At 47.3% G+C, this 20,301-nt stretch overlaps 1 protein-coding gene across 3 annotated transcripts in view; it reads left to right on the top strand.

The window, feature by feature from the left end:
• Window positions 1-20,159, top strand: part of pdlim7 (PDZ and LIM domain 7) — a 33,845-nt gene extending 13,686 nt beyond the window's left edge. For 2 of the 3 annotated variants that reach the window (XM_042074064.1, XM_042074066.1), the window contains exons 4-11: window positions 2,721-2,748; window positions 4,019-4,194; window positions 12,926-12,987; window positions 14,053-14,317; window positions 14,874-15,054; window positions 15,844-15,964; window positions 17,152-17,267; window positions 17,943-20,159. In XM_042074064.1, the coding sequence (XP_041929998.1) occupies window positions 2,721-2,748; window positions 4,019-4,194; window positions 12,926-12,987; window positions 14,053-14,317; window positions 14,874-15,054; window positions 15,844-15,964; window positions 17,152-17,267; window positions 17,943-18,029 (1,036 nt within the window). In that variant the 3' untranslated portion in view covers window positions 18,030-20,159. The remainder of the gene's footprint in view (window positions 1-2,720; window positions 2,749-4,018; window positions 4,195-12,925; window positions 12,988-14,052; window positions 14,318-14,873; window positions 15,055-15,843; window positions 15,965-17,151; window positions 17,268-17,942) is intronic. The other variant, XM_042074065.1, reaches the window with a different exon arrangement.
• Window positions 20,160-20,301: the final 142 nt, after the last annotated feature.

Raw genomic sequence — 20,301 nt, 5'->3', positions numbered from 1 at the left:
TTCAGGCCATGATAAAAACTCTTCTTCACTTTGAAAAAGGAATTTGAAATGTAAAAGTAGAGACTTTTACTGGAAGTTCTTCTGTGGTTCTTTTGAAGGAACCCTGAGTGTTTTCCTGCCTCTGCGCTGTTCTTCGCTGTCTGTGATGAAGTGCTGTTAGCTTTTGTCTTGCCCACATATGTCAACAATGAGCCGGTGAAAAGGACACACTATATATGCGAGCCATTCAGACGGCTGACAGGAGGGAAACCATCGAGGCCCCAAGTCAACAAACCCCCAAAGCTGAACAGCAAGGGACAGGAAATATAGATGTGTGTGTGTGTGTGCCTCTGTGTGTGCGCTTTTTATGCATGTATGTGTTTTTGTTTTGTTTGTGAACATTGCTTTTGTGTAACTGTGTTAGTGACGTGTAAGTGTTGTGTTGTGCGTGTGCGTGTGCGTGTGTGTGTGTGTGTGTGTGTGTGAGTGCGTGTGTGCGTGTGTGTATGTCTATTTTTGTTGCAATGTGGTTGTTGTATGCATTGTGTGTGTGTGTGTGTGTGTCTGTGTGTGCGGCACAATAGAAGTGAATTATCTGCTAGTGCTAGTGAACTCATTGTTGGTGTGAGGACCACTCCTTTTGACACTGAAAGTCTCTCTCTCATACACACACATAAACAACAGACACGTGCATATTCTAGCACAGTCACAAATGTCCCCATAAAATAAGACTCCTCCTCTTTCAGTCTAAGGTTTACCCCAAAGAGTGAGTAATACACGCATTCACACACATGCACGCACTCACACACACACACACGCACACGCACACGATCTCAGGTATCCAGGAAAATGTATAGATCTCGTCTAGTATGTTGTTTTTGTTAGTGGCTGTAGCTAGTGTGTGCCCACAATCGTGTTTCCCTATGTTAGGCTATAATTGCATTTGCATGCCTGTACATGCCGGCATGTTTGCTTTTCACAAGGAAAATCTAGAGCTGGTTTCCTCACACTTCCAGAGCTACAACACATGTAATTAGTCAAGCAGTTCCTGTATTCTGTGTTCTGAGCTTTTGACTTTTTCAAAAAAGAATTTTCCTCTCCAAGTTTCTCTCACTTTCCAGTGTTTTTCCTTCCATTGCTGTTGTTACCAACCCCTCCCTGTCATAAAATCTGTCACGACCAGTGATAAACTCGAGTTCAATTTAATTTACCAAAACCCTTATCTGATAAAGTATGACATGAGGTCTTTTGTTCCCATTTCCTTTCATTTCTTCGTATTTTTTGTTTCCCTCAGAATATTTTGTGAATTTTTCCCAAAATGACCAGAACTCTTGTGACCTGTCGACAAGGCAACAAGTATGACAAACAGCCTCAACTTCCATGCTAGACATTCCATTTTTCATGTCCAGCAGCTGTTGGATTCCCCCCTCTGTGTTCCGGGTTCTGAGTTCTACCCATGCTCCTCAGAGGAAACCGTCTCACAGAGAGGGAAACAGGGGTGCCGTTGCCATAGCGGTGGAGGGGACGTGTGTGTGTGTGTGTGGGGGGGGGGCTGTGGGGGAGGGGGACAAGGAACCTAACTGCACCCCATGATATCCGAGCTTCATGCTTTGGCCGCAGCACAATAGCCACCTTTCTCACTGTCCATCCGCCCAGGGCCTGATTAAGGGGGTCTTAAAAGCCTGGACTTATTTGATGCATAAATCATGATCTGCTTTTGAAGCCATTTTATTAGAGCCTTTTTGACTGCTTGGAAATGTCTGCCAGGCAGTAACATGTTTCTTTTTAAATGCTGCATTATGAAGCAGTCTGTGCAGGCCTCATTAATAACAATGTGGTGTAATGTACTTTGTCTTGCACAAAAAATAAATTGCTGACTGTTTTGTAGCTGCGTCTGACTTTACAAGCCTGCACTTATTTTTAGAAATAGAGGGGTCATTTTCCCCTTCACGCTCGCCGTTGATGGTCCACAGCACCTAAGAATTTCCAAATTTAATGTAACTTGTAATTGTCCCTGGTGGCATTAATCAAATCTGCTTTGCAATTAGGCCTGGCTCAGACGCATTGCTGTCACCCTTAAAATAGTGCTGGGCAGCTATCTTGTGGGAGCCGCTTGTGGGACGACAGTGAATTGAGCTCATCACAGGAAACGCAGTGAGGTCCACTGGCAGGGTCAATAATGCAATGCCATAAAGTCTGCAGTTTGGCCAGGCCATCTTTCTCTCACTCACTCACTCACTCACTCACACACACACACACACACACACACACACACAGGCTGAGGCAGCCATTTTCTGCACTGTACACAGAAGGAGAGGAAGTCGAGTGGTGGGAAGATAATGAGACGGTTGTGATGGCTGTGGTTCTGCTTAATTTGTCATCTTTCACCCAATGGCAGACTTCACTGTGAGGGGGATTTTAAGTAAACTGGGTGTTGGTATATCATGCTGTTGGCAATGTTACCCTCACTACTTAGCCCTGTGAATACTTTACAGTATCAATTGAAGAATGATTAGCTTTGTCAGGTTCTTATTGATATAAGTTGGTATTTTACAACTATTCTTTGCTTTATGTATTGATTGGCACAGTAACAATTAGAACTATCTAGCTTGTCCCTGGGGGGAAAAAAAGTTTCATAACCTTTTGGGCAAGGCTGGCAGATTTCAAATTCTCCTCCTTACCACATTAGGCTGCAGCATTTCCTTCTCTGTAACCCTCTTTGTCTCTGATTCTTTCAACAGAGCTCTCGCTCCTGGGCAAGAACAGAAGGTAAGCCTTTATTTTTTACAGTCTAATGACATCACTTTGCGCTTGAATCACATGCGTGCTTCTGCAATGTCAACCAGTCAGTACAGGATTGAGACCAATCAAATGTTTCGCGCATGACAGTCCTACCAAGCCTTTGTTATGTTTTTTTGACATGAGCTGTTCTTTGTTCTTGTAATATAGATTGTTTCCCTCTATGCTAATTGTTTAGCATATTGTTGTAGCGTCAAAGATTATGTGTGTCCAATGGCAATGTCACTTATGATTGTCAACGTGGTCAAGCTCTCCTGTGGTGACTGGTCAAACATTGCATTAAGCACAGCGGCACCATTCAAGTTTGTTTGGTTGGCCTGTCTGATTCAGAATACCAAATAACAAAAAAAACACATCCAAACTTGCTTGTGTTTGTGTAGCTGGCATGTTTTCACAGCATCCGTTATGGAAGAGCACAATCCCAAACGGAACGTTTGCCAAGTTGCTTCTGCGTCCCTCCAAACACTGACCTCAGTCAGAGAGCCCAGGCCCCCCCAAACCCCCCCCCCCCCACACACACACACACACAGAGTCAGATATTTAATCTCCAGCAGACACTGTAGAACAGAGATGTAAATATACATTGACATGTTGAGCTCCTGTGAGAAATTAATCACGCTCTCATGTCTCCTGTGTAAACCTTAAAAAAAAACCCCCAAAAACTATGAAATGGGTGGAAAATCGCCCCCTAGTGGATGTGGTCAGCCATTATCCCACTGCATGAAATCCATCACACACACACAACTCCCAGTCGAATCCAAGGCGTATCAGTTAAAGTTAATTCTTTGGAGCCGGCTCAAGTGCTGAATAGCCGAGCCAGCAGAAATGTGAGAGTATCTGTCCGGGTCAGTCTTGGCGGATGCCCAGAGTAAATATTTGTCAGAAAATTGGGGCGTGTTCACACTTCTTAAGCATTTCCTCAGGACGCACTCACAAGAATAGGCTATTGGCAGCGGGTCTGTGTTCAATGACTCAACGCATTTGTTAAGTGCCAACTGTCCAAAGGCTCTCTGATGGAATTCTACTAAACTAATCTGAACCTTCAGTCTGTGATTGTGCCATTACTCAAAGGGAAAAAGCCAGCGTGTGCATATATCTCTGCATTGTATGTGTGTGTGTGTTCACGGTTTTGTGTGTGTTCACGTTTTACGTGTGTTCACTTTTTGACTGCATGGTGTTGGTTTGCTGCTCTGTTTGTGTGTGTGTGTGTGTGTGTGTGTGTGTGTTCTCCCACATGCAGGACTCGCTTGCTCCTGCCTCCAGTCTGCCCAAGTACTCATTTGCCCCCAGCACGGCCATAAACAAGATGGCACGGCCGTTCACGCCAGGGGGCGGCACAGCGGGCACGGGCCCCGTCATCAAGCCTGTGTCGTATAAGCTTAACTCGGGCACTAGCATGTCACAACCACACAATGGGTAGGTGTGCGTCACAGCCCTCTGGATTCTATTCTGTCTGTCTCTCCGTTACCCCTTTACTCTTTTTCTGTTTCACCGGAGGCTCGTATTGGATCTGTATCAGAATCTGGAACAGTTATGTTGACTCTGTGTGTGTGTGTGTGTGTGTGTGTGTGTGTGTGTGTGTGTGTGTGTGTGTGTGTGTTTTCTGCTGTGGAGAACATCGAGTGAGTGATTGACACAGTATGCGGAGCTAAGGTTGCTAAGGTCTTTTGAGAGAGCTGGACTCCAAAGCTGACTCCCATCTCTCCTCTGGCCGAATGTGAAGTGGGATTGAGACCAAGGATTTCTGCGTCTGCTGAATCCGCAGTAGTCGTGCTGCAGAGAGACAGCTGGACACTGTACGGGATCAGAGTGACCTGAAAGGACGGAGGTGGGGGTTTTTTAGGGAAAAAAAGAAGAACGAAATGTTTTTCCCTCTTCTCAGTGTTATGTTAGCATCAACATTCCTGAGTGGTGAGCAGAAGAGAGGTGTGTGTGTGTGTGTGTGTGTGTGTGTGTGTGTCCAAAAGCGTGCCCGCCCGCCTGCTCACCCACCCGTCCTCCTGCTTGCCTGTACGACTTTCATCTCTCAAATTCGGAGCTCATTTAGTGCAGGCAGGGCCCCAGGCTTCTGATAAACAGAGTGTGTTGTGGGGCAGCTGCTCTTGGTTACCTTCTGGACTCGCCGGACTGAATGCCAATCCGCTCGACCGGCCGGCCAAAAAATGCCCCGCCGAGCAGTACCGAGCCGAGTGGCTGTCTGCGTTTTTGTCAGAAGAGATGATAACACGGTCACGCACGCAGAGCTGGAGGGGAATTTTGATCCTGCCACGCAAACACACCAGCCCTCACTCGCCTCCGACGTTTCGCAATGCCAGATTATTTACGAGCCGTGCATATGTATTTTTTCAAGTCTAGAAAACGGAGAAAAGGATGATCGAAAAAGTACGGGAAGAAGTCTTTCAGTTTTTCCATGAGTCTTTGCAAATGGAACCAGAGGGTTGTGCAGGTCTAAGGCCTGTGAAGGTTCACTGGAGGAGGGGGTTGAAGGGCTGACTTTTGGCCAGGTCTTGATGTTGTCGGGGGCTGTTTATAGCTCACCCCCCCCCCCCCCACCCCCCCCACGCTCCCCTTGCTCTCCTCTCCCCCCTGCCCATCCTCCCCAAACCCCTCCCATAAAATCTGCTGAGTTCTCAAAGTGCTTTTACTGCTGGGGTGCCGGATTACTTAACGAGCCTTACTTGGAGAGGCCGCCATGTGGATCCTCACTCGTATATGTTTTTACAGCTTGGAGCCATTCGCCGTCCAATTTACAAATTACAAAAACTTGTCAGAGGGCTTTGTTTCAAAGTCTTTAAACATGCCTCAGATGTGGATATGGTGAGCTGCGTGTGCAGTCAGAGTGATGTTAGTGGGGATGATTGAGTCTTGTTTGTAATGCAGGACCTGTTTGCCCAACATACTGGTGTTGTGTTGCCAAGCCGCACTGGAAGTAATGTGATCTGATTGCGCACCAAGGAGGAAGTGTTGACTTCACCATGATCTCAGGGGATTGGACGGGGTGTTGCATCACTGCTTTTGGTGTGTGTGTGTGTGTGTGTGTGTGTGTTGACATATGTATGTTTGTGTGCGTGTATATGGTTTGTGTTTGTGTGTGCTTGCATATGAATATTTGTGTGTGTATGGTTTGTGTTTGCTGGCATATTAATATTTGTGTGTGTGTGTGTGTGCTGTTGGGGTTTATTGACGTTCAGCCTGCCCTTGCAGTGAAATGTGCCTGTGTCTGCATAACGTGCACCAAATGTTCCCGAGTGCTTCGGGGCGGTGTGTGGGGGGTTGGTGTGAAGCCGTTGGAAGATGCTGAAATGTCTTGGGGCATATTAATAAATGCTGCATTCTGACAGATGAGTTATGTTGACAGTTCTGCTGTCCCTCGCTTGTGACATTCGCGGGGCCAAGATAGGCTAACATACCGCGTGACCTTTCACACCAGGTGGACAACAGGAGATTTTGTGTTGTCACCACCATTACATCATTAAGATGCCAGAGAACTCAATGGATTAGTCCCATGTCGCCCAGGACCTGACCCATCCCATCAGGTCCAGTGTTTCCCACAGAACTGAATTCTATTTGTGGGGGTAGGTTTGCAGAATTAACTTGAATACAACAGTTTTTAACAAATTAGCACAGCGTGGTTATGATTCTAACCAGATTTAAGCACAATTTTTTAGTACAACCTGGAAAATCATTGTGTGGTGGTCAATGTTGATATTGTGGTGGGCCGCCACAATTAAGTCAATGTATGGGAAACACTGAGGTCAGATCAAGGACAGATCTGGGCGCAGTTGGGCTGGGCTCATGCACTCCCAATGCACAGGAACACTAACCATGGTGACAAGCTTCAACTTGTTTCATAGGCACTCAAAGCATGCGTGTTGTTTATTAAATCCTTTATTCCAATTCCTAACTAAAAATATGTGTTTTGTGTTCTGCCTGTTCTAAAAGAATATGTTTTTTTTTTTTTCTGTTCTGCCTGCCTAGTGGTACCATGTTCTTTTCAGCCGGTTTACCTCTGTGTCTCTACTAATCTTTTCCTCCCCTTCTCTGTTCTGCTCTTCTCTTCTTTCTACCCAGCTGGTCGAGGGTGAAGAAAAGTCAGTAAACTTCTTTTTACTTTCTTTTCTGTTTCTTTGTGTAGAGTTGAGAGTCCCACTCCACCCCAACCCCCATTTAGCCCCAGATCAGAAGCTAGTGTTACGTAGCAGGCCCTGGTCTGTCCATTTAGTCCCAGATCAGAAGCTAGTGTTACGTAGCAGGCCCTGGTCTGTCCATTTAGCCCCAGATCAGAAGCTAGTGTTACGTAGCAGGCCCTGGTCTGTCCTACATTCTGCTGCTCTGCTGCTAGCCTTCATCTTATGTCTACATTCACCATGCCATACCTCTCCTCACTACCATACTTCACTAGCTCAAACTTCATATGAAATGACCTCCTCGCAGCTAGATTTTAAATCAGTATTCATTCTGTCGTTGCCTTATGACGGATGACTTTGTTTTGACTTTATTTGGGCAGCATTATTAGGTATTGATTGCCAGGTGTTATTTGATTAGGTTTCACAAACAGTGTGCCTGACAGATTTACTACAGAGGTCAGTTGGCCTGAAGTGGTGATGGTGATGGATGTGTGTTTGCTCTCTGTTGTTTAAGCTGCTTCTCTCTCTCTCTCTCTCTCTCTCTCTCTCTTTCTCTCTCTCTCTCTCTCTCTCTCTTTCTCTCTCTATTCTTATTTGTCTTTTTTTCTCCTCCCCCTTCATCTCCCTCCATCCCGTTTGTTCTGTGTGCGCCTGTCTGCGCTTCGTCAGAGGAGTGGCTTACTATGGAGACTTTGGTCAAGTGGGCAAGTAAGTCTGTTGCACTGTGGTGTTAGGGGTTTGAACGCATTGAGAAACTAGACGGTGGGAAAGTAATGCGGCAGCCAGGGGCTTCCCATGTGGCCCCAGTAGTCTGCCCATGTGGCCCCAGTAGTCTGCCCATGTGGCCCCAGTAGTCTGCCCATGTGGCCCCAGTAGTCTGCCCATGTGGCCCCAGTAGTCTGCCCATGTGGCCCCAGTAGTCTGCCCATGTGGCCCCAGTAGTCTGCCCATGTGGCCCCAGTAGTCTGCCCATGTGGCCCCAGTAGTCTGCCCATGTGGCCCCAGTAGTCTGCCCATGTGGCCCCAGTAGTCTGCCCATTTGCTCCGTCCTGTGGAGTAAACCGACCGTAATGGCATGAATCCAGCAGTTCAGTAATTAAAGTGCGAGTTAGATCACATTTAATTAAAGTGCGAGTTATGTCCTCAAGGAATTTTAAAAGTCAACATTAGGTGTATTTTTTTTCCAAAAGTGGTCGATAGTGAGTGCCTGGTGCAACTTGAAGTGCCCTAGAAAGAATTGAGTGTTACTATTTGGGTAGAGTTTTTAATAATCTTACTGTCCAGCAAGAAGCTAGTGCTGTCTTGGTCAGTCTCCAAAGGATATGATCATCCGCTCTCCTGCCACTCCCGTAGGTATGGTCTTCGGATGGACCCCTGCTTCATCCCCAACGACCGCAGTAAGAAGAGGTTGATGGAGGACACCCAGGACTGGCAGCCACGCACTGGCACCACCCAGTCACGCTCCTTCCGCATCCTCGCCCAGCTCACGGGCACTGACTTCAGTAAGCCAGGGCCAGCAAAGGGCCGAGCACAATCCCTCCGTGGGCGCCTGACTGGAAGCACTTGGGTTGGGTTGGGGGGTGGTGTTTGTGTGTGTGTGTGTGAAGAAGGGGGGGGGGGTGGATTTGTGTGTGACTTGTGTGCTCCTAAAGCATAACAGACAAGGGGACGAGAATGCAGTATGGTCCCAGAGGACGTCCGCGCAGGGAGAAAGGTCTTGGGGCTTAGCTGTCCATCCTCCCACAGGATGCGGGCGCTAGGCAGAGGCTGTGTGAGGCCGTGTTAGCATCAGGTGCTAATGACTTAATGAGAGCGTGCAAGTCCGTTCATGAGACGCAGGAGGCTATCGGTGCCCGTTTTGGGCCGTTTAGTGCCGTTGCCCAGCTGACGTCTGTTCCATAATTGTTTTCAAAAGGGACTTGTTCGGGTTTGATCTGAGGAATGCGAATGCTATGCCGTGTATGTGCCGTCAGTTTGGGATGCCTTCTATTCAGTGGTTCAGAAAGTAATCGGACAAAAATGCGCTGTGAAGCTTTGCGCGTGTGTGTTGTTGTTTTTTGTTGTTGTTCATCAGGCATGTGTGAGAACATTAAGGCAGATGAGATGGCGCGGCTTCACAAAAAACGTTTTGTGCTGAAACACAGTTCTGAAATAGAACACAATGCATCTAATGTAGGGTCGGATCATGGTAATCATCTTCTAGCATGCGCTCAAAGATCCGAAACAAATGCATGTGGATTGTGACTTTTCCCAGGAGTATTAGTGTGTCTGGCCACTCTAAGGGGATGTGCATGTTCCCCGTGGGCTTAGTGTAGGCATGCCTGTGCACTGCAGATGTTGCTTCACAGACGGAGGACATTCTTTGATGTGTGTCTCTCTCCTGGTTCTCAGTGCAGGACCCAGACGATGAAACCATGAAAAGGGCCAGGTAAACCTGTGTGAAACGCTTCGCTCCTCTCCCTAGTGACATGCAGCCGCACGCTTGCTTGGGTTTGACCTTTTTGTTCATGTTCATTTTGGAGCTCCATTCCACCGCGCTCATAATTAGTCACTTTTTAATGCTTCCCCTCCATGCGAGCGAGAGGCGGATCAGCATATCAAATCTCTAATTAGAGATGCACATGCTACCTGTTGGTCTGGCAGCAGTGAAGTGTCTGTGTGTGTCTGTGTGTGTGTGTGTGTCTGTGTGTGTGTGTGTGTGTGTGTGTGTGTGTGTGTGTGTGCTTTTTGATTGCATGGCCATTGAGTAGTTAGGAGCGCTGCTTTGCATGTACTTCCTCTGTTTCTCAAATGTGCCTTCTGACTTCTTTTCTCTTTCCTTCACCTTTTATTTTTCCTCCACATGCTGTCTCTCTGTTTTTCATCCCTCTATCTCTTTATTTACTCTTCCTCTTGGTATTCTTTTTATCTATCTATTCTTCTCTTCTCTCCTCTTCTCTTCTATCTTCTTACTTCTCTTCTCTTCTTTCCTCTTCTCTTCTCTTCTCTCTTCTTCTGTTCTTCTCTCTCCTCTCCTCTCCTCTTCTCCTCTCTCCTCATCTCCTCTCCTTTATCTCCTCTGCTCCTCGGTCCGGCTAGGGAAAAGTTCCTTAGTGAGATCCAGAGTCCCCGCTATGCCCGGCTGAGGGACTGGCATCATGACCGCTCCGCACGATCCCTCAATATCAAATCCTGAGCGACCGTCTGTTCCCCTGTCATCATGGACAACAGCGGGGGCCTGTTTCCGAAACAAACAACGCAAGCGACGATGACGATGACGACGATGATGATGATGATGATGATGACAATGGTCATAGATGATTAATTTATACAACTGAAAAACAACAAAAGTCATCCACGGTGATGACTATTATGATACCACATGCTTGAGCTGAGGAAAGGGCTCAGGAATGGGGGGTTAAGCCTGTACTTAAGTAAACATAAAAAAACTTAGAAAAAGCTTGACTAAAAATAGCAAAAAAGAAACTAAATGTGAATATTAGTAAGACGTTCAGCCGATACCATAACACGACAAAAGTGGATCCACGCATACTGAGCCTGTCAGCCTCTCTGCCAAGAGTGCCTCTTTCCACAGGAGTGTGTGTGTGTGTGTGTATGTGTGTGTATGTGTGCGTGCGTGTGAGGGTATGTATGTGTGCGTGCATGTGTGGCCTCTGTTTCACGGTTCTAGTAAGTTCCGTGAACGCTGTCGTTAAATCCGGGAGAGTTCCTCAGCAGTGGAGACTGCAACCTTTTTATTCCTCTCCAGATGTACTGTTCCAGCCCTCTGTGACCTCTCCCTCTCTCTTTCAATTGTTTTTCTCTCTCTCTCTCTCTCTCTCTTTCTATTTCCCTTTCTCTTTCAAATGTAGTCATCTTATTCAATGGCAGGACACCTACTAGGCTAGATTGCCAAAACATTTAGATTGGCATGAAAAAAGGGACAGTGAATATATGTTGGAGGAGATGTATGTATACATTGATGTTTTCTTTCCTTTTTTTCCTTTGCTCTGTGTTCCACCTATTGTATGCTCCACATCTTAATTTTTCCATCTCTGAGCTCTGAATCTATTTTGCTTTGGATTTGTCTTTTTTTTTCTTTTTTTTCCTCTCTGTTTCTCTCTCTCTCTCTCTCTCTCTCCATTAAGCAAGACAAGAGAACTGTTCTGTGACTGTCTCTTTTCTCTCCATAGTCAATACATAAAACATAAAGAAAAAAAGACCTCACCCTGTCATCTGTCTTCTGTTTCTCTTTATGATGTTATCTGTCACTATTCTGCTGTCTCATCACTTCTAGAACTTTCTAGCAAATAGCTTTCTAGTTAACCAGTGTCAACTTTACCTCAGGATCAACTCCATCTCTATAAAATAGTGCTTATAATCTACACTGACTTCACAGTAAAACCTAATATGGGAACACCAGAACATTACACACAACATTACTTTCACAAATACACACTCTAATAAGTTTAATACGTCTAGTAAGCATTGTAAAGTCTTCTAAATATTGTCTTAATGTAGCTGCATAATTAGACACATTGTGAAGAATGTGCTAGTCCATTATTGTGTGTAGTTGCGGCAGTGAGGGGGATTTAAACTATGGCAGTGGGAAAGGTGATTGAGAGAGACTAGGTAATGATCTGGATGCACCTTCTCTCTAATGAGCTCACTTAGACGCTCAGAGTGCATCATTATGGGTTATTCACAAGTATTAAAAGTCTTGAGTCCATCAAGAGGTGAGGGTGGCACACATCAGAGTGGTAGCTGTATTTAGACATGATTAGACCTAGATGTGGCACCATCTTCCCTGCGATTGAGTGTTTTTAAAAGCACTGCTCAGTGTAATTGAGAGGGAGTTAGTGATAAGATATGCTGATAGATTCAGTGCAGTTGTCACTGAAAGTTTTCTTTTTCTTTTTTTTATTCCCCCGAGAAGCTAAGGCATTTTTTGAGCTCTGCTCGTGTGGAGTTGAGAGTTTCCGTGGGATGATTGGACTGTCTGCCATATGCAATCACAACTCAAGAGCGCCTGGAACAACTGCCCCTGTGAGACCAGTCTGGCACACCACACAGCTGTATTAAAATTCACTATTTCCTGGAGGCAAAGTACACTCTCTCACCAGGTGCTTCTATCTCCCTCTCACTTGCTCTCTCTCTTTATCTCTCTCCCTCTTTCTCTCTTTCTCGCTATCTCTCTCTCTTTCTCTCTCTCTCCGTCTTTCTCTCTGTCTTTCTCCCTCTCTCCCTCTCTTTTGTGTACACAGATGCCTTCCCACAGCAGTTGAGAGCCGAGAGCCCATGCAAACACAATTAGGCTGAAAAAAATAACACACTTTTAAGAGCCTTATTTACTTACTGTAGAGTCCCCATCGGCACGGGCTGTTTGCTCCACTTACAGCTTTTGCTTTAAGAGAAAGTAAAAGAAACAAACAAAAAAAAGCCAGCAAAAGACAAAACAAAACAAAACAAAAAAAAAACCCTCAAAATATGTTGGGTATTGTGAAAATACCTGTGAGAAATGTTGGTCAAAGTGGCATTGAGTGTGCACACGCACCAGGGCCCCCCTGGGGTAAACAAAGGCTTATTGTAGTGAGCTGAATACTGTTCAGCCCTCTGCCAAGTGACCCACACAGACTCCGAAGGACCGCCGTGCCCATGGATGGGTGTCTATGAGCAGGGCACACACTCTCAGTCTCCCTAATGGTCCTAATTGTCCGCTAAGCAGAGAGCTCCCGTAAAAGCGCCATCACAGGTAATGGGGTAATTGTGCGTGCTGCGCTTAAGCTGAAACAGTATTGCCAAGATGCTTAGGCAACAAGTGTGAACATTGGACATGGGTGCTTACGGACTGAACCATCTGGGAAAACGTGGAACCGTTTGAATTTTCCAGTGGGAACTTTCCAGAGGGACTTCTCATGACAGTAGCTCTAATCCACTATTGCCAATACAATATATTATTATTACTACTGTGACCATCCTCTCATCCCACGTGTTCGTCTGTTGAGGATGCTCTCCTAAGGCTAGTTTGTTTTTCTTCACAGTCATGGGCCAGCATCATCTCCCTCTAAAGCCAAACCTGCAGAGAGACCGGAGGCAGTTCCAGGTAAGCCGGACTGGCGTGGCAGGCTTTCACCGGTCCAGTGCCTTGACCTGTGGCTAATTTCACTTTTTCTGTTGTGAACATCAATATCATCCTGTGAGATAGACCGCAATTACAAGCGCCACGCAGACACTTGGACCGAAACGGCCTCAGCTGTGCCGAGACACGTCGAGGAATAAAAAAAAAAAACAACAGAACAAAAAAAAAAGCTGTTTTTCACTTCACGGTGTTTGTGTCAAAGCACAGCTGAACATAATGGGCCCACCATCAAATACAGCAGCTGTTTGTCTCCCACCGGTCCTAACCCAGGCAGCTGTGGACTCTTTCCAGTGGGCCAGTTCTGTGGCGCGTCCGGCCCAGGTCTGTTCCCAGAATTCGCTACGATGGCTAGCTGCGCTCTGGGTCCAGTCACTCATGTCTGACTGCGACAGTTGCCAAGTCCCGGTGTCCCCCCATACCAGACAGCACCACCTCCATCTTCTCCTCCTAGCTGTGTGCTGAGGGACTAGATGCGGGCTGTAGTGCTGCGATTACACGACTCAATGACTCGTTCCATTAGGTCCATGCTACTGGTCATTGAGATAACTAAGTAACAGACAGAACAAGGGACCCAATAATGATGACACTTAATGATGACACGTAAAATGAACTGCAAGAGTGTAGGATGTACTGAAGAGTCCATTTGCATGTGGAGCTAGTTATGGGCTATAGATGGGTTTTTATAGAGGCCAGTGGGATGTGGAGCTAGTTATGGGCTATAGATGGGTTTTTATAGAGGCCAGTGGGATGTGGAGCTAGTTATGGGCTATAGATGGGTTTTTATAGAGGCCAGTGGGGTGTGGAGCTAGTTATGGGCTATAGATGGGTTTTTATAGAGGCCAGTGGGATGTGGAGCTAGTTCTGGGCTATAGATGGGTTTTTATAGAGGCCAGTGGGTGGGAGGGGGGAGGGGGGAGAGGGGCTAGTTATGGGCTATAGATGGGTTTTTATAGAGGCCAGTGGGATGGGAGGGGGGGGGGGGCTCAATCATGTGCTGACCATCCTTACTGTTCTCTCCTTCTGCTTCAGCAGCGACTCCTGCTCCCAAGCCGCCCGCTGGGCCGCGGGCCCCCTCTGCGCGCCCCCCGTGGGTGACGGACCCCGACTTCGCCGACCGCTACGCCCCGGACAAGACGAGCACGGTGCTGACGCAGCACACGCAGCCGGCGGAGCCCACGCCCATGCAGAACCGCAGCTCCATCCTGCAGGCCGCCCAGCAGGGGCCCAACGCCACCGGGGGCGCTGGAGGCAACGGCCGCACCCCACTCTGCGGTGCCTGCAACAAGGTCATCAGGTGGGTGTCTGCTGCCCCCTGTCTGTGGCCGCCCCTTACTGCACCCCCATAGAGACTCCCAGGCCTCTGGGCGGTGGCCGTTCCTTACTGCACCCCCATACAGTCCCAGGCCTCATGTTAAGGTCCTCCAGGTCCTAAGGTCCTTCACTCAGTCGGACAGTCCAGAGGTGTTAAACGGCAGCTCCTCTGGAGGCCGTGCAGGCTATAAGTGCAAAAAAAGGGAGTGGAGATTTATTAGAAACAAAGATTGACAAGGAGGTATCACATAGCGTTAAGTACAAGCTCACTTCAAACAGGGCTCTGACCTCTGGCTCTATAGCACTTTGTGCTAAACTGGCGTGTCGGAGGGGTCTGACCAGACATCTCCATTAAGTGACCCTTGTGTTCCCGAGCCTTTTCTTAGTGCTTTGTCCTGTTGTGGATCCCAACACTGCATCTTTCCACTGTGCTAATGTACAGGGTGAAGGTGTATGAGACATTTGTTTGTGTGTGTGTGTGTGTGTGTGCCTGTGTCAATTTGTGTGTGTGTGTGCGCACTTGCACTTGGGTGTTTTAGAGGTCGCTATGTGGTAGCGCTGGGTCGTTCCTGGCACCCGGAGGAGTTCACCTGCTGTCAGTGTAAAGTGCTTCTGGACGAGGGAGGCTTCTTCGAGGAGAGAGGCTCGGTGTACTGCACCAAGTGCTACGACAACCGCTACGCTCCCAATTGTGCCAGATGTAAAAAGAAGATCACAGGGGTGAGTTTGGGTGGAGGGTTTCACACGTATACAAATCAGTAGCTGTTATTATATTTACTAAATACCATTTCAGATCATATTCCATTATAAGAAGTTTGTGTATTAAAAGATTAGTCTGTTATTATATAAGAGTTTTCTTCATTACATTTGAATTACAGCATTAGTTACTTAGAGTAATAGCATTCATTAATAACCACACGCTATTTTTGTATGTATTTATATACAGTATGTGTGTATAACATGCTAAGATAGAAGGCATTCAGTTCAAAAGAAGAGAGCTAAAAGCATTGTTTGCGAGGGCTAGATTGATGGTGTGTGCAGGGAGGGTGAGGCGGCGGGTGTGTGGATCAGTGGCTGGTCAGTGCCCTCGTATGACAGAGAGCGGACGGATGGGCCGCCATGTCACATAACTAACTGCGCCAGGCTGCCCTGCTGCACCTGACTCGCCCACTCCGCTGACAGACTGCACTCATGCTCACCAGGCTAATGGGAGGTGCTAAGGCTGTGGGTTCTGAGTGTGAGTGTGAGTGTGAGTGTGAGTGTGAGTGTGAGTGTGAGTGTGAGTGTGAGTGTGAGTGTGCGCGGGTTTATGTGTGAGCGGTGATTCTATTTAAGTGAGAGTGATTGATGCATGTGGGTTTATGTGTGAGTGGTGGCTTTGTGTGTGTGTGTGTGTGTGTGTGTGTGTGTGTGTGAAGATGAGCATCAATCCACATGCTGCTGCTCCTCCCCTGGATTGCGTGCCTTCTCAGAATCTCACCCCCCCCCCCCCCCCCATCCCCTCCCCAGGAGATCATGCACGCCCTGAAGATGACCTACCACGTCCAGTGCTTCCTGTGTGCCGCCTGCAAGGCGCCCATCAGGAACCAGGCCTTCTACATGGAGGAGGGGGAGCCCTACTGTGAAAGAGGTGAGACCGACGCGTCATGTCCCGTCACGCCACGCCACGTCTCTCACGCCCGCGCTCACATCGTATTGACAGCCCCCATCACCACCGCTGGCAAACCCACTCCAGCAGGGCAGTGGCAGAGCGAGCTTCACACGCGATTTCAGCTGAGGCCAGTTTTGTTTGCCATACACACCTACACACAGACAGGGGGCAAGAAGATGTATGCACATATATGGTGACACACACACACACACACACACACACACACTCTCAAAAGACAGAAGTACATCTAACTAACATCACTTCCACATACAGACTAAGGACTGCACTGATTATACAAGCATGCAAATGCTTTACATTTACATACACACTCCCTCCCACACACACCCACACACATTCACATTTCAGTACACACACACACACACACACACACAGTCTCATTTTCATGTGACTCGGCTATTTGCCGAAAAATGCTCATTATTTGATCCAGAGCCATTTGCCTAATTAAGGCGAGCGATTATGTAGCGTGTTTGTGTTTAATTGGTGTTTGTAATCAGTGGGATGTTAATACACGTCATGTGATCTTCTGAGCCTTTCATCCATCGCCCAATCACTTTGTTTCTGATTTCCTAGCCTGTCTTAATTTGACTACTTAATAGTCCAAACAAAAAGCGTGCCGCAAAGTGCCTTAAACAATGTGTATGTGTGTTTGTGTGGGTGTGGGGAGGGGTCTTCATTGTTCTCAGGACTTCAGCTTTGCCATGTTAAGCCTCTTTTGTCTGCTGCTAGTGGACAAGCTGACCACATTTTATGACAAATAATGACTTGACTGTTGTTAAGAAAGAAAGCTGCAGCCTCAGCACCTAAAAAGGATTGTGCCGGAAAGCACTTGCTTTGAGTGGTGGCCCCAAAGCCTGCCACTCCAGACTTGCTCTCTCTCTAATGGAAAAAGTGGGACAATCCATTTAAGTATCGCAGGCAATTTTTGTTATCACACCCCTCTGGCCCGCTGCATTAGGACATCAGGGTAGAAAAAAGAAGAGTTAAAAAAATGACATTCTGTTTTTTTGTGATACGTTCTTGCGTCGGCCTTTCTTCTCGTGCCTCTGTAATGCTTGGATGCCTTCCTCCTGGGACATTTGCATTTCTATACATTGATGTTGCTGAGCCTGCTCTTTTGTGCGTGTGTGTGTGTGTGTGTCCTGCAGATTATGAGAAGATGTTTGGCACTAAATGCCACGGCTGCGACTTCAAGATTGATGCGGGGGATCGGTTCCTGGAGGCGCTGGGCTACAGCTGGCATGACACGTGCTTCGTGTGCGCCGTAAGTCACCGTGATCCACCGCACAGCGCCGCTCCTCTCCCACCGCCCATCTAGCCACTGGCCTGTCGGCCCGCACAATGCGCTCAGAAAATATGGACGCTGGCTGCTTGACCCTCAGATAGTTCTCTCTCCATTCCTTTCAGTGTGTGCTTTCATCTCCCATATCTCTCTCTCAGTTCTTGTCACAGGCGCCCCTTCTCTTTTTTCTTTCCCTCCCTCTCTCACTCATTCTTTTTCTTTCCTTCCTTCCCTCCCTCTCTCCCTCGTTCTTTTCCCTCCCTCCCTCCCTCCCCTTCTCTCTCTTTGTTTGTTGAATGAACTGAAATCATTCCCGAGTTAGCTTCTTTGCCATGAGTATTTATTTGTCTGGGAATGTGGCCATTTGTACATTTTGTATCTGGTATTGCTGTATATGTGTGTCTGTGTCAATGTCTGTTGGCTGTGTGCATTTGTGTGTGGCTAGTATTGTATTAGTGTGTTCGTGTCTGGGTCTGTTTTAAGCCTTTTTGACTGTGCGTGTGAGTATATGTGCATAAGATTTTCTGTGTGTGTGTGTGTGTGTGTGTGTGTGTGTGTGTGTGTGTCTGCCTGCATATTTGTATGTGTATTACCCGTTGTTGATTAAGCCCGCCAACGCGGTGTTCACACGCTCTCTCCTCTCTCCCTCCCTCGCAGCTCTGTCAGATTAATTTGGAGGGGAAGACGTTCTACTCCAAGAAGGATAAGCCACTGTGTAAAAGCCATGCCTTCTCGCCTGTGTGAGCTGACAGCATCAGAAGGGTTTGGCGGGGTGGTGGTGGTGGGTACTGTTTGGGGCTCGGTGGGGACGCACAGCGATGGCCGATGGCCCCCTTCCCTCGCATTGACCGGTTCACCCCACCTCACCCAACACTCTCTTCTGCTCAAATGAACCAACAGTATTTATGAAACCTTTCTTTTCTATAGAGCAGCCTTCACACCGTCGTACACTCACATATTCTTGTTTTTCGTTTTGCACCAGAATTTTTGGTCACTCTGTGACACTCCAGTTATGCATCTCTTTCAGCAAAAAAACAAAAACAAAATTGCTCTATTTCTCGCGCTCATCCTCGCTCTCGGCGCTCCTAGTTTTGTTGAGATTCCCAGATGAAAGTTGAGTCTGAAAGGAGCCCTCTCTGCTCACTAGCCACCCAACACTACACAAGTGGAGCGTGAAAAACAAACCTTGCTAATGGGCCTCCGCCTCCAGGCTCCTCATCGCACCTGAACTTCCTCCACCTCTTTACCCTCTCATCAGCACCGCTCGGGAGACACACACACACACACACACGCACATACACACACACACCCTCACACTAGCCTTTTTGTGTGTGTGTGTGAGAGTATGTGGTGTGAGGGTCTTCACTGGATTGTCCCCATGTTAATCCTCCCTCGGGAGGAGGCCTAGAAAGGCTATTGTGGTGGGCCACTGAGCGTGTGGCAGTAAGTGGGGCCACTGCTTTAGTGTTTGATGTATATTATTAGACTTCTGCGAGCCCTTCCCTGGCCCTCTAGACTTCAGACTTTAGCCCCCCCACCCCCCCATCCCTACTTAGCCCACGCTTCATATGCGTGTCTTGAGTACTCAGGGTAATGGGGGAGCCACTGAGGAATAAAATGCATCTGGTAAACAGTGCATTAGCACTGATTACGTGCATCTTGAGTTGACCTCGGCGGCGGCACGCACCATGCCTCCCATGTTAAATATCCAGGAGTGATTCCATTCATATTCAATGAGGAAGTGTAATTAGAACCAGCAGTAAACAAAAAAAAGGTTCAAATATATAAAAAAGTAAGGCCCTCCCATTAGAGACTAGAGATGAGGGAGTGAGTGCGGACGGTCACTGTGTGGAGACTAGGAGTGTGTGGACGATCAGGAGACTAGGAGTGTGTGGACGATCAGGAGACTAAGTGTGCGGACGGTCAGGAGACTAAGAGTGTGCGGACGGTCACTCTGCGGCGACTAAGAGAGTGTGGTGCAGCTGAGCAGCAGCTCTGCTAAGAAGAGAGCGCCCCCCCCCCCCACATCAGGGGTCATCAGCAGGGCAAGACTGGCGTCAGAGACAGAAAGGGAATTTGTGTTGTTGTTGTTGTTGTTGTGGAGGTGCACGGTGTGTTTGTTAAAGATGAATGAAGTGACACAAAAAGGGGGAAATGTTATTAATAGGACAGTACGGAGGAAGTAAGAGGTGTTTTATATGTGTGTGTGTGTGTGTGTGTGTGTGTATAATGGGTTCTGTAAGAGGTAGATGAGAGGGACACCAGATTAGTAGCAGTGGTGGTTCAGCGGCGGCTATCGTGGAAAAAAAAAAAAAAATCAGACGATGGTCAGCTTGTCGCAGCTCAGGAAAGGTCACCTTGTTTGCACGCGCCAAGGTCGGCTTGTTTGCACTGCCCACACTATCCATCACCCTTAGGCTGCCCGCTGGTGATCATTCGCCGGAGAGGCGGACACGCACCAATCAGGGGGCTGGAGCTGAACCCTTCACTAGTGGTTCTGGCTGACGCTCTCTTTATCTCCTTTAAGAGGTGGATTGAGTGGAGAGACTCCATAGTGCTTCTGAGAAGCTGAAAGCCATTCGCTCTGGCGCACGCTATACTCACTCCTTTTCATCCTCCTCAATGTTTCTTTTTCTCATTTTGGTTATTTTTTGGTTTTGCCATTTGTTTTGTATGAACTTCTTAACTGTACCAAGTGCCTTTTGAAAAGCTTTATAAACGATTGTTATGCATTTATTAAAATACTGCTGTATTCATATGTACATGCTTGACATTTTTTTTTATGTTTGCATAAGAATGACTCATGCATAGAGGGTACCCTCTATAAATTATTATCTATGTTAGAGCTTTGTAATCAATAAATATTGTACAATATTTGATCGGTTGTTTTTCTGTGTAGGTATTTCCTACCGAATACAACGAATACCTGATTGGAACACATAAGGGATGCCCACTGATCCTTTCACAAAACAAAACCATCACCTCATCTTTCTATGACTTCTCAACAACTTTAACT

The sequence above is a fragment of the Alosa sapidissima genome, chromosome 20 (genome assembly GCF_018492685.1).
Source record: "Alosa sapidissima isolate fAloSap1 chromosome 20, fAloSap1.pri, whole genome shotgun sequence".
NCBI lineage: Eukaryota > Metazoa > Chordata > Actinopteri > Clupeiformes > Clupeidae > Alosa > Alosa sapidissima.
The sequence above is the reverse complement of the archived record's forward strand: the minus strand, read 5'-3'. Positions and strand labels throughout refer to the sequence as shown.